The following is a 15,501-nucleotide window of genomic DNA, read 5'->3' on the forward strand; positions in this document are numbered from 1 at the left end:
GGGGAGGGGAAGGAGGCCAGGATTTCAAACCCTCATGGAGGTTTGGGGGGGATCTCAGGGGGAGCAGAGCCTGGGCTTCGCAGCTGACACCTGCACCCCCACAAACAAACTGTCAGCCCCCCGAGCAGAGCAAACCCCACCCCAGCCTGACCCCCATTCCTTCCAAAGCACCCAGCACGGGGACCCCCCACACCCTCCCGCGCCCCTCCCCGGCTCTTCTTCTGTGTGCGGTGGTGGCGGTCATGTCTCAGGTTTAGCCGGGCACCGTAGCTCACGCCTGTCATCCCGGCCACACAGGAGGCTAAGATCTGAGAATCGAAGTTCCAAGCCAGCCCAGGAGGGAAGTCTGTGAAATGCCTAACTCCAAGGAACTAGCCAAAAGCCAGACATGGAGTTGTGGTTCAAGTGGTAGAGCACCAGACTTGAGTAAAAAAAAAAAAGCCACAAGGCAGCAGAAGGCCTTGAGTTCAAGTCCTGGTACTGACACAAAAATTAAAAAAGAAATTCTTCCCAGGACTGGGGCGTGAACTCGGGGCCTCTGGCACTCGCTAGTTTTGTGGGGTTTTTCCCTCTCAAAGCTGGTGCTCTACCACTTGAGCCGCAACTCCACTTTCAGGGTTTTGCTGGTTCATTGGAGATAAGAGTTTCACAGACTTTGCTGCCTGGGCTGGCTTCGAACCAGGATCCTCAGTTCTCAGGCTCCCGAGTAGCCGGGATGACACACGTGAGCCACCAGCGCAAGGCTAAAACAAAAGCAGCCCATTTGGGTTGGCTCTTTTTGTTTTGTGCCAGTCCTGGGGCTTGAACTCAGGGCCTGGGCGCTGTCCCTGATGATTTTTGCTCAAGGCTGGTGCTCTACCACTTGAGCCACGGCACCAGTTCCAGTTTTTTTGTGGTTTATTGGACATCAGAATCTCACCGATTTTCCTATACCCCAGGCTGGCTTTGAACCAGGATCCTCCGATCTCAGCCTCTGAGTAGCTGGGATGACAGGCGTGAGCCACTGCACCCAGCCTTGGTGGATTCTTATTGCGTTTATTTGTGGTTTGCTTTTCAGATGGGAGTCTCCCTGTGTTGCCAAGGCTAGTGGTGAACTCTGGGACTCAAGAGATCTTCCTACCTCAGCCTCCCAAAGTGGCTGGGATTACAGGCTTGCACTACTGCACCCAGCCATGATCTCGTTTACATGGAGAGGACACTGAGGCTGGAGGAGACAGGGCAGGCGCCTCTCCACAGGCCAGGCACAATCAGGGCTCCTGTCTCTCCAGGCCGCAGCCACAGCCCGGGCCGACCGACCGACCGTCCGCCTGTCTGTCCGGTAGTGTTTTGTTCCACAGCTCTGTCCTTTGTCGCATTCGGGTCATCTGGCCAGGGCCTGGGGCTGGATTTCCTGCAGCTTGCATTGTTCCTCACCTCTCCAGCCGGCTGCACAAAACGTGACCGTCCCCGGGGGCGGGGGGTGGGGTGGGGGATGGAGCCTTGCACGCACACCACGCACACCACGCACGCACCAATCCCCAGATGCACAGCCATTCCAAGGAGGGTGTGTGACCGGCGGCCGCCACCAGGGGGCGGTGTGCGCCCAGGCCTGAGCAGAAAGAGCTGGCAAAGTTGGTGACAGGGCTGGGCGTGTGTGTGTGTGTGTGTGTGTGTGTGTGTGTGTGCGTGCGCATGCGCATCAGCCAGAAAGCCAATACAGGAGCTGACATGCAATTAACCGTATATATAAACAGGGGTCAGTGGCTCCCGCCTGTCATCCCAGCCACTCAGGAGGCTGAGATCTGAGGATCCCGGTTCAAAGCCAGCCCAGGCAGGAAAGTCCGTGAGACTCTGATCTCCATTAAACCACCAGAAAACCGGAAGTGGCGCTATGGCTCAAGTGGTAGAGCGCCCGCCTGGAGCTGAAGAGCTGAGGGACAGCGCCCAGGCCCTGAGTTCAAGCCCCACCATGGACAAATAACTAAACTCAACTAAGACACAAAAGAAACAGGGCAGACAGGACAATGTAATTGGGAGGATGAGAGACAGACAGACAGACAGAGACCGAGAGACAGAGTGCCAGCAAGGAAGAAACCCAGAAGTCAGAAAGCAAGTTAGGGACCAGTAGCTCACGCCTGTAATCCCAGCTACAAAGGAAGCAGAGATGTGTGTGGATCCTACTTTGAAGCCAGACGTTTTGTGAGACTCTGATCTCAATGAACCACCAGCAGCCATGATGGAACCCCTAATCCACAGGTCCACACTGGGGTCTCCTCCCTCTAGCCCCTCCTACACCCCCTAGGTTAGATAGGTCACCCCAGACCCGGCTCCTCTCCCAGCCCTCAGCCTTTCCTTCATTTTCCCTAATACACGGGGGTGTGATCAATGATAGAGGACCCCAAATATTCCCACACGCTGAGACCAGAGGAGGGCGCTCTTATATAAAGTCGGATTTATCCCCAGCGCCGGTGGCGCCCGCCTGTCATCCCAGCCACTCAGGAGGCTGAGAGCTGAGGATCGCGGTTCAAAGCCAGCCCAGGCAGGAAAGTCCGTGAGACTCTGATCTCCCAGGAACCACCAGAAAACTGGAAGTGGCACTGTGGATCAAGTGGTAGAGCGCCCGCCTTGAGCTGAAGAGCTGAGGGACAGCGCCCAGGCCCTGAGTTCAAGACCCACAACTGACAAAAAAAAGAAAAGAAAAAGCGAGAGCGGAGCTCCTGCTTGGGTTTGGGTTTCGTTTGTTAGTTTGGGGTAGTTTTTTATGCCCTTCCTGGGGCTTGAACTCAGGGCCTGGGCGCTGTCCCTGAGCTTTTCTGCTCAAGGCTGGCGCTCTACCACTTGAACCACAGCTCCACTAATGGATTTGGTTTTTGGTGGCTCATTAGAGTCTCACAGCCTTTCCTGCCCGGGCTGGCTTCGAACCACGATCCTCAGACCTCAGCCTCCTGAGGAGCTGGGGTGACAGGCGGGAGCCAGCTGCCCTGAGCTGTTTAGGCTTTTGGGGTACTTCTTCCCAGAAACACCTCCCCCCTGTCACCCCCAAACCACACGAGCCTGACACTGCTGAGCCCAGTGGAAACAGCGCCGTCTGACGAGGCTGAACAGGCCTGAGTAGAAACCGGAAGTCCCGCCTGGCGCTGAGGGAGAACTTTCTGGCAACTTTCTTGCTTCTTCCCAAAGCAAAGTTCTTAACTCTCAAGCAAGAGCCAAACTGCAGGTTTCTGGAAGCTTCCTGAGTCTGTCTCCTGACCTCCTGCCCTTTGCTGACTTGTTCCAACAGTGGGATTTGAATTCGGGGCCTCCGGTTCTCCCTTAGACTTTTTTCCTTCGTTGGTTCCAGGCTGGTGCTTTACTACTTGAACCACACCTCCACCTCTGGTTTGGGGCGGTGGTTCCTTGGAGACAAGAGTCTTGGGGATTTTTTTTCCTGCCCGGGCTGCCTTTGAACCACGATCTCAGCTCTCAGCCTCCTGAGGAGCTGGAGGACAGGCGGGAGTCACGGGCGCCTGGCTTCTCACGGCCTTTTCTACCCCAGCTGGCCTCCAGCAGCGATCCTCCGGTCTCAGCCTCCGGAGGGGCTGGGATGACAGGCGGGAGCCACAGCGCCCTCTCCTGTCCTGTGAGCTGACCGGGACTAAGATGTTTCCTCTTGTTTGCTGGTAGACTCCTCCCAGAGAAGTTTTGTGGGGTACAGGATTAATCTCTCCTCACCCCCGCCCCACTTTGGCCTTCATTTTTCTTCCTTTTAGGGGGAAATCAGCCTGCATGAGCCATTTCATGTTGTGTCCAACATATAACAAGCATTGGAGGCAAACCACGCACCGGTGGCGCCCACCTGTCATCCCAGCCACTCGGGAGGCTGAGATCTGAGGATCTTGGTTCAAAGCCAGCCTGGGCAGGAAAATCCATGAGACTCTGATCTCCCATGAACCACCAGAAAACTGGAAGTGGTGCTGTGGCTCAAGTGGTAGAGCGCCCGCCTTGAGCTGAAGAGCTGAGGGACAGCGCCCAGGCCCAGAGTTCAAGGCCCAAGATTCTGGGAGAGAGAGGAGCCAGCCAGCGTGGGACAGGGGTGGAGGGGAGCCCCGAGGCTGAGGAAATAAACAAGGGGTGTGTCACCCCGAGGCTGCTAGGAATCAGCCCCCTCAGACTTTCCACCACGAAGTGAACCTGAAACCTCGGGCTGTGGGGGGCGGGCACGGAGGGGGGGTTACAGGGGAAGTGGGGGACAGGGGAAGGAATCTGGAGGCACAGCACCCCAAGTCATCACTCTGCTCTCTGCTGCTGCTCTGTTTCCTGGGGTGCCCTGCGGGCCCCCCAAAAAAGAATTGGGCCAACTCTTGTAAGAATCTGGCTCTGGATCCTTGACCCTTCGTGGCTGTCTCTGCGCTCGATTGCCTCCGCTCCCCCTCTCCCACCCCCTACCCCCCATCCCCTAGTTCCTGCCCCCCCATCTCTGTCCCCCTTTGCAGAGCTCAGGCGATCGGCGGGAGATGCGGGAAGCTCAGGTTCTGGGCTGGCTGCTTCCTCTTCTGCTGGGGGCCGCGCCAGGTAAGATGCGGGTGCAGGAGGCTGGCCTCCAATCGCGATCCTCCCCTCCCTGTCCTCCGACTGCCCAACCCCCTTCTGATACCCTACTGAAAAGCCTCTCCATCCACTGACTTACTTTCTGTCTGTCTTTCTTGTCAGTCCTGGGGCTTGAACTCAGGGCCTGGGCGCTGTCCCTGAGCTTCTTTGGCTCAAGGCTGGCGCTCGACCGCTTGAGCCACTTCCGGCTTTTTCTGGGTCTGTGGTGCTGAGGAATCGAACCCAGGGCTCCGTGCATGCGAGGCGAGCGCTCTGCCCCTGAGCCACCTGCCCAGCCGGCCCTCTTCCCTCTTCTCCTCCCGCAGGGGCGGCCTCTGGCCGGGGGGAAGCCATCCCCGTGGTGTGGGCTCAGGAGGGGGCCCCGGCCCGGCTGCCCTGCGGCCCTGCGCACCCCCTCCAGCAGCGCAGCCTGCCGGGGAGCGTGCGGCTCACCTGGAGACACCAACCGGACAGGTACGCACCCCAAAACTGAGCCACAGAGCTCCCCCCCTCGCCGGCCAGCCCACCCCTCCCTGCCCTCCACAGCCTGGGCCTCTGCCAGCTCAGCCCCCCGCGCAGCCGGGATTACAGGCGTGCATCACCAGACTCCAGCTTCCAATCTCTCTCTTGTTCTCTCTCTCTCCTGCCCCAGCCCCCCGACGGCCGCCACCCCGGGGGGATCCCCCGGCCCCCTCAGCTACACGGTGCTGAGCGTGTCCCCCGAAGGCCTGCACCTGCGCCGGCCGCCCCTGGGGCCCCGCGTGCAGCTGGCGGAGCGCGGCCTGCAGCGCGGGGACTTCTCCCTGAGGCTGTGCCCGGCCCTGCGCGCCGACGCCGGCCAGTACCGAGCCACCGTGCACCTGGGCGACCGGGCCCTCTCCTGCCACCTGCGCCTGCGCCTGGGCCAGGCCTCGAGTAGGTGGGGCGGGACTGGGGGAGATGTGAGATGGGGTCTCTTCTTTCCCTCAGGTGTCCAAGAGGGAAAGGGAGGGGAGCTGGCAGTCCAGAGAAGCACGGGGTGGGCACCATGGAGAGATTGCATCACCACCACCCCAAGAACCCCCCTTTTTTCCACCCACAGCCTGGGGAGTACCCCGGTAGGTGGGGGAGAGAGGCGCCCCTGAGAGGGCTGGGGGGTGATTCATTTCGAGCGTTCGTTCTGTAGCTCAGGGGTGCGTTTAGTCCCTGCCAGGCTGTGTGGACAGAGACGGTGCTGACCCCCCATCGCTGCTGCTCCGGGCTGGCGCTCCACCACCTGAGCCGCAGCGCCACGCACAGCTCTTTGGTGAATCCTGAGCTTCACGCCAGGCCCTGGCTCCGTGTCTGGCTGCCGGTTCAGGCGCCGGTGGCTCCCGCCTGTCACCGCAGCAGCTCAAAGCCCGCCCGGGCAGGGAAGTCCCTGAACGGCCAGGAACGGCGGCTCAAGTGGCGGAGCGCCAGCCCGGGACGGCGCCCGGGCCCTGAGTTCAAGCCCCACGGCTGACCAAAAGGAAAAAGAGTCTCATGGAATTTCTTACCTAAGCTGGTTTTGAATCTTGATCCTCAGATCTGCTAAGATGACCAGCTTCCGGCTGCAGTTGGCAAATCTAAACAGCAAGGTTCCAGAACATGTTTCTAGAAGCTTCTAGACTCCCTTTCTAGAACTTTCTAGAACCTTCTGGATTCCCTTTCTGGAACCCTCTAGAACATGTTTCTAGAACCTCAACTCCCTTTCTGGAATCTTCTAGAACCTTCTAGACCCCTTTCTGGAACCTTTGTAGAGCATGTTTCTAGAACCTTCTAGACTCCCTTTCTAGAACCTTCTAGAACATGTTTCTAGAAGCTTCTAGACTCCCTTTGCTTTCTGGAATCTTCTGGATTCCCTTTATGGAACCTTCTAGAACATGTTTCTAGAACCTTCTAGCCTCCTTTTCTAGAACATGTTTCTCGAAGCTTCTAGACTCCCTTTCTGGAATCTTCTGGATTCCTTTTATGGAACCTTCTAGAACATGTTTCTAGAACCTTCTAGACTCCCTTTCTGGAATCTTCTAGAGCACGTTTCTAAAACTTTCTAGGCTCTCTTTCTGGAACCTTCTACAACATGTTTCTAGAGCCTTCTGGGCCCCCTTTCTAGAAGCTTCTAGCTTGGTGGCCTTGCCGTGTTGGCGGGGCTGATGGAGACTCTCCCTTGTCCCTGAGCAGTGACGGCCAGCCCCCCGGGGTCTCTCAGGACGGCCGACCGCGTCACGCTGAAGTGCTCCTTTGAGCGCCCCGAGCCCCCGGCCTCCGTGCGGTGGTTCCGAGGCCGGGGCGGCGGCCGGGTCCCCGTGCGGGAGTCTGTCCATCACCACATGGTGGAGAGCTTCCTCTTCCTGCCCCAAGTCGGCCCCACGGACTCGGGCACGTGGGGCTGCGTGCTCACGTACACGGACGGCTTCCGCGTCACCGTCACGCACAACCTGGAGGTCCTGGGTGAGTCGTGACTCTGCTTTCCTGACCCACGCGCCCCTCCCCGCCCCAAGGCAGCAACGTATTGTTATTAATAATAATAACATATTTGTTTCGGGTCAGTCGTGGGGCTTGAACTCAGGGCCTAAGGCCGCTGTCCCTGAGCTCCTTCACTCAAAGATGGCGCTCTACCACGTGAGCCACAGCGCCACTTCTAGCTTTTTTGCTGGTTTATTGAAGATAAAAATTCTCCTAGAGCCAGGCATTGTTGTCCCGGCCTCCTCGCGGCTCAGGAGGCTGAGATCCAGGTTCAAAGCCAGCCCTGGGCAGGAAAATCTGGGAGCCTCCATCTCCAGTGAGCCAGCAAAAGGCTGGATGTGGAGCTGTGGCTCAAGACGCAGTGTTCAAGCTGTGAGTTCAAGCCCAGGACCAACACACACACACACACACACACACACAGAGCTCTCACAGACTTTCCTGCCCGGGCTGGCCCTGAACCGCGATCCTCAGATCTCAGCCTCCTGAGTAGCTGGGATGGCAGGCTCAGATCCCACCCGACCTTTGCCTTTCCCCTCCAGGTCTGGAGCCCCCAGCTCCCCTGACGGTCTACGCGGCCGCGGGTTCGAGGGCGGCGCTCCCTTGCCACCTGCCCTCGGACCTGGGGAACCACACTTCCCTGGCTGCCCAGTGGGCCCCGCCCGGAGGAGGCCCAGACCTTCCGGTGGCTGGACATCACGGCGACTTCACCCTCCAACTCCAAGCGGTCAGCGTGAACCAGGCGGGGAACTACACCTGCTGCGTCCGCGTGCCGGGCCGATCTCTCCAGACCACCATCACCTTGGCGGTCATTTCAGGTTAGCCATGGGTGGGAAGCATGGCTACTCCCTGAGCTGGGCACTGCTGGTAGTACACGCCTGTAATCCCGGCTACTCAAGAGGCTGAGCTCTGTAGGATTGAGGTTTTTAAAGCCAGCCCCAGGCAGGAAAACCCATGAGAGCAATGAACCACCCCAGAAGTGGCGCTGTGGCTCAAGTGGTAGAGCGCCAGCCTTGAGCTGAAGAGCTGAGGGACAGCGCCCAAGCCCTGAGTTCAAACCCCACCACCTCCATCAAAATGTCTGCTCCTGGCTTCAGGAAGCCAGGGAGGGCAGGCTTGGCTGCTCAGAGACTGAGCTGTCAGTCACCCCAAGACTCCAGGCCCTGGGATTCCACCATGGCCTCTCCTCACTTCTCCGAAAAGAAACTGAAACTGAAAATCTCCCTTGAGTCACCAAGTCAATGTTCCACTGTGTTCAAAGGGGCTCCCCTTTGAACACCTGGGGGGGGCGCGGGGGGCGGAGGCGGCCTGAGAACCTAGACCCGGAGGTGACAGAACTTTGAACAGGCCAAGGCCGGTGGCTCCCGCCTGGCATCCCAGCGACTCAGGAGGCTGAGATCTGAGGATCGCCATCCAAAGCTAGACCTTCCCCCGCCCCGCAGGAAAATCCGCCAGACTCTTGTCTCCAGTGAACCCCTAAAGAGCCAGAAATGAGCTGGGTGGGCCCAGGCTGGCTTTGAACCGCGATCCTCAGATCTCAACCTCCTGAGTAGCCAGGATGGATTACAGGGGTGAGCACCTGACTCGTCTCATTTTTGTCCCAGTGACTCTCAAATCAGGGAAGCTGCTGTGTGAGGTCACCCCGGCGTCTGGCGGAGAGAACTTCGTGTGGCGCCCCCTGGACCCCCAATCCAAGAAGTCGTCCCCAGGACCCTGGCTGGAGGCCGGGGAGGCCGGGCCCCACTCCCAGTCCTGGCAGTGCCAGGTGTACCAGGGGGAGAGGCTTCTGGGGGCAGGGGTGCCCCTCCCGGAGTCCAGGCAAGGTCAGCGGCCCCCAACCCCAACTGTGACCCCATCCCCACCCCCACCACTCCCCACACTTTCCTTTCCGGGTCAGACATCAGATCTCAAGCTCTCTAAGAGTAGCTAAGTATGGCAAGATAGATATAGATGATAGATAAGACAGATAGATGATAAATAGACAGATAAATAGATGATGGGTAGATGATAGAGACAGATAGATGACAGGTAAATAGATAATGAATATGTGATAAGTAGATAGATACATACATAGATAGACAGATAGATGATAGGTAGACAGATAAATAGATAAGATGATGGATAGATGGTAGATGATAGATAAATAGATGGTGGACAGATAGGTGATAGATGATAGATAAATAGCTGATAAATGATGGATAGACAGATAGATGATAGATGGTAGATGCTAGGTAGGTGGTAGATTGTGTGTGTGTGTGTGTGTGTGTGTGTGTGTACGCACGCCAGTCCCAAGATTTGGACCCAAGGCCTGGGTGTTATCCCTTAGCTTTTTTCCCCCCTTGCGGCTGGTGCTCTACCGCTTGAGTAATGCCTCTACTGTCAGCTTTTTGATGGTTCATTGGAAATACAAGTCTCAGCCTTCCCTGCCTGGGCTGGCCTCGAACCGTGATCCTCAGATCCCAGCCTCCTGAGTGGCTGGGATGGCAGGCGGGGGCCGCTGGCACCCGGCTGAGCCTGCGCTTGCTCGGCAGGGGCCCGGCGTTCTGGCAAAGCTCCAGGCTCCCTTGGTGGAAGCCGTCTGGCTCTCCTTCTCGCCCTTGGTGCTCTTCTCTTGGTGACCGGAGCCTTTGGGTTTCACCACTGGAGAAGACAGGTGAGTTGTGGCCTTAATCTCCCCTTAGTCCTCAGAGCGCTGTGTGCGCTGGGATTCGAACTCAGGGCCTGGGTGCCGTCCCTCAGGGCTGCGTAAGCCACAGCTCCACCACTGCAGGCTGTTGGTGGGCTGGCTTTGAACCAGGATCCTCAGATCTCAGCCTCCTGAGTAGCTGGGATGGCAGGCGGGAGCCGCAGATCCCCAGTGTAGACCTGTCATGAGAGCCCTTTCCACAAGCCCCTGCATTTCAGGGACTCCCTTCTTTCTTTTCATAGTTCCTTGTTCACCCCCCCCTCCCTCATCTCTCTCCATCGCTTCCCACAGTGGCGTCCAAGAAGGTTTTCGGCCTTAGAGCTTGGGACTTACCCTCCCCAGGCTCCCAGCAAGACGGAGGAGTGGGAGCTGGACATGGAGCCGGAGATGGAGCAAGAGCTAGAGCCACCCACAGAGCCGGAGCTGACGCAGCTCTGACACCCAAGAGCCAGGCTAAACAATGTCCACAGCTCGGTCCAAATAAACCCAGCAGCCGCAGCCGCCGGGTGTGGCCGTTCCTCATCCCCAGAAGGCCCTATCCCTCCCGGCCTCCTGGGGCTCCTCCCATCCCCTTCCTTCCCTCCCTCCATTGGCCAGTACCAGGACTGAATCCAGGACCTAGGCATTGCTCTTTTTTGCTCAAGGCTGGTGCTTTGCCACTGGAACCACACCTCCACTTCTGGCTTTTAGGTGTTTTTTTCTTGTTGGTCATGGGGCTTGAACTCAGGGCCTGGGCGCTGTCCCTCAGCTCTTCGGCTCAAGGCTGGCGCTCTACCCCTTGAGCCACAGCGCCACTCCTGGTTTTCTGGTGGTTCCTGGGACATCAGAGTCTCAAGGACTTTCCTGCCCGGGCTGGCTTTGAACCGTGATCCTCAGCCTGGCCTCTGCCACCCTCCATCCTTTTCCCCCTTTTCCTGGCCTGGAGCCCCACCCCCTCCCCCGGAAGGCAGGAGACAGGTTAAAAACAGAAGCGCGACCATTTCTTTATTAAATTATACAAAAAGGGGAGGGGAAGGGGGCAGCTAGGGGGCTCGGCCCCACCCCCGGCCCCACCCCGGCCTGGCGCTGTCTGGGAGAATGGAGGGGCTGTGGGGGGGATGTAAGGGAGACACCAAGGACCGATCAGGCAGGCGGATGGGGGAATGGGAAGAGCCCAGGGCCTGGATCTGGGATGGGTGGCAGGGGGGGAGGGCAGGGGGCGAGGGGTGACTGGGGTCCACCTGGGAGACTCAGGAGGAGAAGCAGGTCCGGGGCAGAGGGGCAAGGGTGAACAATGGCAAAAGTACGGAGGGACATTGGCTGGCTGGGGAGGCCGGAGAAGGGAGGCCCGAAAAGAGAGGCCCGGAAACAAGACACACCCCGCCCCCACCTCAGGGAGCCAGGGGAAGGGGAGGGAGGGCTCCGTGTGTGTGTCCCCCACCCGCCCCCACGTCCAGGCCCCCCACCCAAAAAGAGGGGGGGAAGCCTCCCGTCCCCAGCCCACTGGAAGGGGGGCTCATGCCGACGCCCCATTCGCTGTCTTCTGTCGCTTGGGATCCGCTTCTTCCTGTGGAGAGGGCGAAAAGAAGGGGTGGATATCTCCCTTACCCAACAGGACAGGACCCCCCACACCCCAATTGCCACACGGTTCAGGGGTTCAAGCCCCGCGGGCGGTACCGCCTGGGGCAGCCCCACACGGCCCAAACCTCTTCTTCGGCAGCTCTCTTCAGCGCGGGCCCTTCATCCTCCTCATCTTCTTCTTCCTCATCTGAGAGCCAGAAAAGGGGTGATTGGGGAAGCGTCGGGGGGCCCTGGCACCGAGCCCGCGGGCTGCCCTCTGCGCCTCCCCCTCCCCCCAGCCCCTCCCTACCTTCCTCTTCATCCTCTTCCTCCCCATCCTCGGCCGTTTCCTCCTCCTCTTCCTCGGCTCCGTTCTCTTCCTCCTGTGGGGAATCGGGAGAGTCAGGCAGGCGGGCTGTGTGCCCACCACCCAAGGTACGGGGTGGGGAGGGGGTACACACGGGTAGCTCACGCCTGTAATCCCGGCTACCCAAGTGGCTGAGACAGGAGGATCGCGGTTCCCAGCCAGCCGGGGCGGACAAAAACTCTCTTGGGTTTTATTTCCCCCCATGAGCTGGCAAAAAGCCGGAAGTGGGGCTGTGGCTCAAGCGGTACAGCACCAGCCTTGAGCTGAAGAGCTGAGGGACGAGGATCAGACTCTGAGTTCAAGTTCTACACCAGCACGTATGCGCACACACACACACGCGCACACACACACACACACACACACACACACACGGAAGGGGAGGCAGTCAGGGTGAGGGAGTCCTGGGAATGGAGGATGGTGGACGCATGCGTGATCCTCTTCGAACCTCCACTACTTCTTTCTTTCGCTCCTTCCGCACGGCCTTCTCCTCCACCTTCTCCTTCTTCTCCTTGAGATCCTGCCAGGGACACAGAGGCTCCGTTTAGGATCAGCAATGGCCTCCGGCTCTAGGGTCTCAAGAGTGAACCCAGGTAGCCACACGGCTTAAGAGATGAGACCAGAGCCCCCAGCTCCCGCCTGTCATCCCAGCTCCTCAGGAGGCTGAGATCTGAGGATCGCGGTTCAAAGCCAGCCCAGGCAGGACAGTCTGTGAGACTCTTTATCTCCAGTGAACCAGCAAAAAAGCAGGAAGTGGCGCTGTGGCTCAAGTGGTAGAGCACCAGCCTTGAGCTGAAGAGCTGAGGGACAGCGCCCAGGCCCTGAGTTCAAACCCAAGGAACAGCGCATGCACGCACACACACACACACACACACACACACACACGCACACACACACACACACACACACCCCTGCATCTTCATACCAAAGGATCATAAAAGGTACAAATTGGAACTGAGGGTATGGCTCAAGTGGTAAGATTCCAGCAAGTAAGAGACCCTGAGTTCAAGCCCCAATAGTGGCAAATACCCACACAAACGAAGCACTTTGGCATAAACAGTCAAAGCCTGACCCTGGCGGCTCCCGCCTGTCATCCCAGCTGCTCAGGAGGCTGAGAGCTGAGGATCTCAGTTTGAAGAGAGCCTAGGTGGAGAAATCTATAAGACTTTTTATTGGTGGTGGTGGTGGTCATGAGTCTTGAACTCAGGGCCTGGGCGCTGTCCCTCAGCTCTTCAGCTCCAGGCGGGCGCTCTACCACTTGAGCCACAGCGCCACTTCCAGTTTTCTAAGTGGTTCACTGCAGATCAGAGTCTCATGGACTTTGCTACCCAGGGTGGCTTTGAACTACGATCCTCTAGATCTCAGCCTCTTGAGTAGCTAGGAGGACAGGCGTGAACTAACAGTGCCTGGCCCTAGGAGACTCATAGCCGACGAACCACCAAAAAGCTGCAAGAGGCGCTGTGGCTCAAGTGGTAGAGCACCACCCTGTGGAAAAGCGACAGGACTCAGGCTCTGAGTTCAAGCCCTGTGTACACACACACACACACACACACACACATACACGGAGAGGGGTGGCTTGACATCTAACACCTCCTTCCCCAAGGGAGTAAGAAACTGAGGAAGAAATGGGGAGCAGGCAGCCAGGGTAACCACCGCACCCCAAGTTCTCCCACACCTCCCAATCCACCTGCCCTGGGCACCTTTTGTAAACTACGTCAGTGTCCTTTTCCTGAGCAACCTGTCCCTCCCAGGGCCTCCCTCGGCAAATCAGGACTTTGTTTCCCTAAGTCTCTCTAATTCTCCAGGGATAGGGAGAGAACCCTCCAGAACACTTCCGGGGCCAGGCCCTCCCTTACACCAACCCTAACCCCAAACATTTTTAGCGGCTCCACCCCCCCCCCACTTCCTGGGTGTAGCCAGCAGTTAGGACAGAAGTGGCCGTTTGCAAGTGGAAAGAATTCTGGGTAAAGATCAAAGAAATCTGGAAGGTGCCAGTGGCGCACACGTGTAATCTCAGCAACTCAGGAGGGCTGCGATCTGAGGACTGGGGTTCAAAGCAAGCCTAGCCGGGGGGTGTGAGGGGGGTGGGAAGGGGAGACAAATCCACAAGACTCCATTTTCTAGTGGACCAGCAAAATGCCGGACTGGAGGCATGGTTCAGGAGGGGAAGCACCAGCCTTGGGAGAGCCGAATTCAAGCCCTAGTACTGGCCCATGCAACATGGACTGCAACATCAGACAGAGGAGACAATCCACAGGGTGTGTGTGTGTCTGGTTAGAGGGGTGCACAGATCTCCCGAGGGAGGGCTCGGGGGTTGCCAGGGGACACTGGGCAAACTCAAATTAAGATTTCTTCCCATCACTTTGCTTTTGGTCTTTCTTTTGAGGTGGTCCTGGGGCCAGCGCTCTACCCCTTGAGCCACCGCTCCACGGCCAGTTGTTCAGTGGCCAGCAGGAGAGGAGAGTCTCATAGGACTTTCTCTGTTCTGGTTGGTTTAGAGCTGCCATCCTCAGCTCGGAGCTTCCTGACTAGCTAGGATGACAGGCAAGGGCCATGGGTGCTGGATGTCTTCGTTGCTCTGCCCTGGGGCTTTTCCAGCTTTTGTACTCCCCTGGAGTGCTGCAGGAGGCCAGCCCACGGGCCCAGTGCGCACGGCTCCACAGCTGTGGCTGTTTTCCCATCTGGGAGGGAGGGAGGAGGGAGGGGGAAGGGAGGGGGCCAAAGACCAAAGTCCAGGGAGCAGGGACCTCTCTTCCCCGGCCTGTCCTCCGGTCACTGTCCTTCCGTGATCCCTGGGGCCTGGACTTTGCAGAAGCAAAACATGTGCACACACATGCACGCTCATGTGCACACACACACATGCACGCACATGCACCCAGGGCCCGGGAGGCCCATGTGCCAGTGTCTGGGCTTCTCCGTCACACACTCACAAAGCAGCTGCCACCGCCAGGGCCCCCCCACTCGCTGTGTGGCACACGCAGCACACAAAGACACCTGCTCCATGGCGACCCGCGTCACCCACCGACACGCAGGAGCGGGCGGCGCCCCCTGCCCCACCTCACTCGGAGTCCCCTCACCCCGTCCCCCTTCTGCAGGCCCCCACAAAACCCTGCCTGCCTCCATTTCCCACAGCAGCACCCCACAAATCCCGCCTGCCCCCCCCACCTCGGGGGTGGGGTGGGGAGCGGGGAATCAGAGGAAAGCTGGAAAGGGGAGGGGGGTGGGCAGAAGGGAAGGGAGCCAGGCAAAGCGAAGCCTTAGCTTTCCCAAAGGGTGTCTGTCTGCCTGTCTGTCTGTCTCTGTGTATTAGGAATCCAAGAATTGGGGGTGGGGGTCGGATCGGATGGAAAGGAAGGCACGGGGGGTAAACAGAGGCAGAGCGGGTTCCCGTCGGGCACCGAGGGGAGGGGCCGATGGGGGAGGGGAAGGGCCGTCGTGTTGACAGCGGAGGAAGGGGGGTCAGGGCTGGACGCCCCCCCCGCCCCTCCCCGACGGGGCGATCGCACCGGGCAGGGCCGGGCACTAGGGTGGAGGCGGCGGGGACGGACAGGCCCGGAGGGGCGGAGATGGGGGGTGATCGACAGGCCCGGAGGGGCGAGCACCGGGGGACAAACAGGCAGAAGAGGTGGGGATGGAGGTGGACAGGTCGGAGGGGTGGAGATGGAGGTGATGGACAGGCCCGAGGGGGCGGGGAGAGCGTGATGGACAGGCCCGAGGGGCGGGGAGAGCGTGATGGACAGGCCCGAGGGGGCGGGGATAGGGTGATGGACAAGTAGCAAGGATAGGGTGATGGTAGGCTGGAGGGGCGGGACAGGGTGATGGGCAGGCCGGAGGGGCGGAGATAGGGTAATGAGAAGGGCGGAGATAGGGTGATAGGCACGGCGGGGGCGGGGCTAGGGTAATG

The 15,501-nt window shown here is 59.0% G+C and overlaps 2 protein-coding genes across 2 annotated transcripts in view; one reads left to right on the forward strand and one right to left on the reverse strand.

Annotated features, from left to right (window-relative positions):
* The first annotated feature begins 4,238 nt into the window (after positions 1 to 4,238).
* On the forward strand, positions 4,239 to 10,174 carry Lag3 (lymphocyte-activation gene 3). Its single transcript, XM_013023634.1, has 8 exons — positions 4,239 to 4,530; positions 4,872 to 5,019; positions 5,198 to 5,460; positions 6,727 to 6,996; positions 7,551 to 7,826; positions 8,613 to 8,831; positions 9,540 to 9,661; positions 9,986 to 10,174. Exons 1-8 carry the CDS (start codon positions 4,473 to 4,475, stop codon positions 10,130 to 10,132), a joined length of 1,503 nt encoding a protein of 500 aa, XP_012879088.1. The 5' UTR covers positions 4,239 to 4,472; the 3' UTR covers positions 10,133 to 10,174.
* A 481-nt stretch (positions 10,175 to 10,655) lies between these two features.
* The window catches only part of Ptms (parathymosin), an 11,729-nt gene continuing 6,883 nt past the window's right edge, over positions 10,656 to 15,501 (reverse strand). Inside the window, exons 3-6 of the mRNA XM_013023585.1 lie at positions 12,046 to 12,117; positions 11,544 to 11,616; positions 11,380 to 11,441; positions 10,656 to 11,240 (exon numbers count right to left, since the gene is read on the reverse strand). Of these exons, the coding sequence (XP_012879039.1) occupies positions 11,190 to 11,240; positions 11,380 to 11,441; positions 11,544 to 11,616; positions 12,046 to 12,117 (258 nt within the window). The 3' untranslated portion in view covers positions 10,656 to 11,189. The remainder of the gene's footprint in view (positions 11,241 to 11,379; positions 11,442 to 11,543; positions 11,617 to 12,045; positions 12,118 to 15,501) is intronic.

Source organism: Dipodomys ordii, unplaced genomic scaffold (assembly GCF_000151885.1).
Source record: "Dipodomys ordii isolate 6190 unplaced genomic scaffold, Dord_2.0 Scaffold69, whole genome shotgun sequence".
NCBI classification, from domain to species: Eukaryota; Metazoa; Chordata; class Mammalia; order Rodentia; family Heteromyidae; genus Dipodomys; species Dipodomys ordii.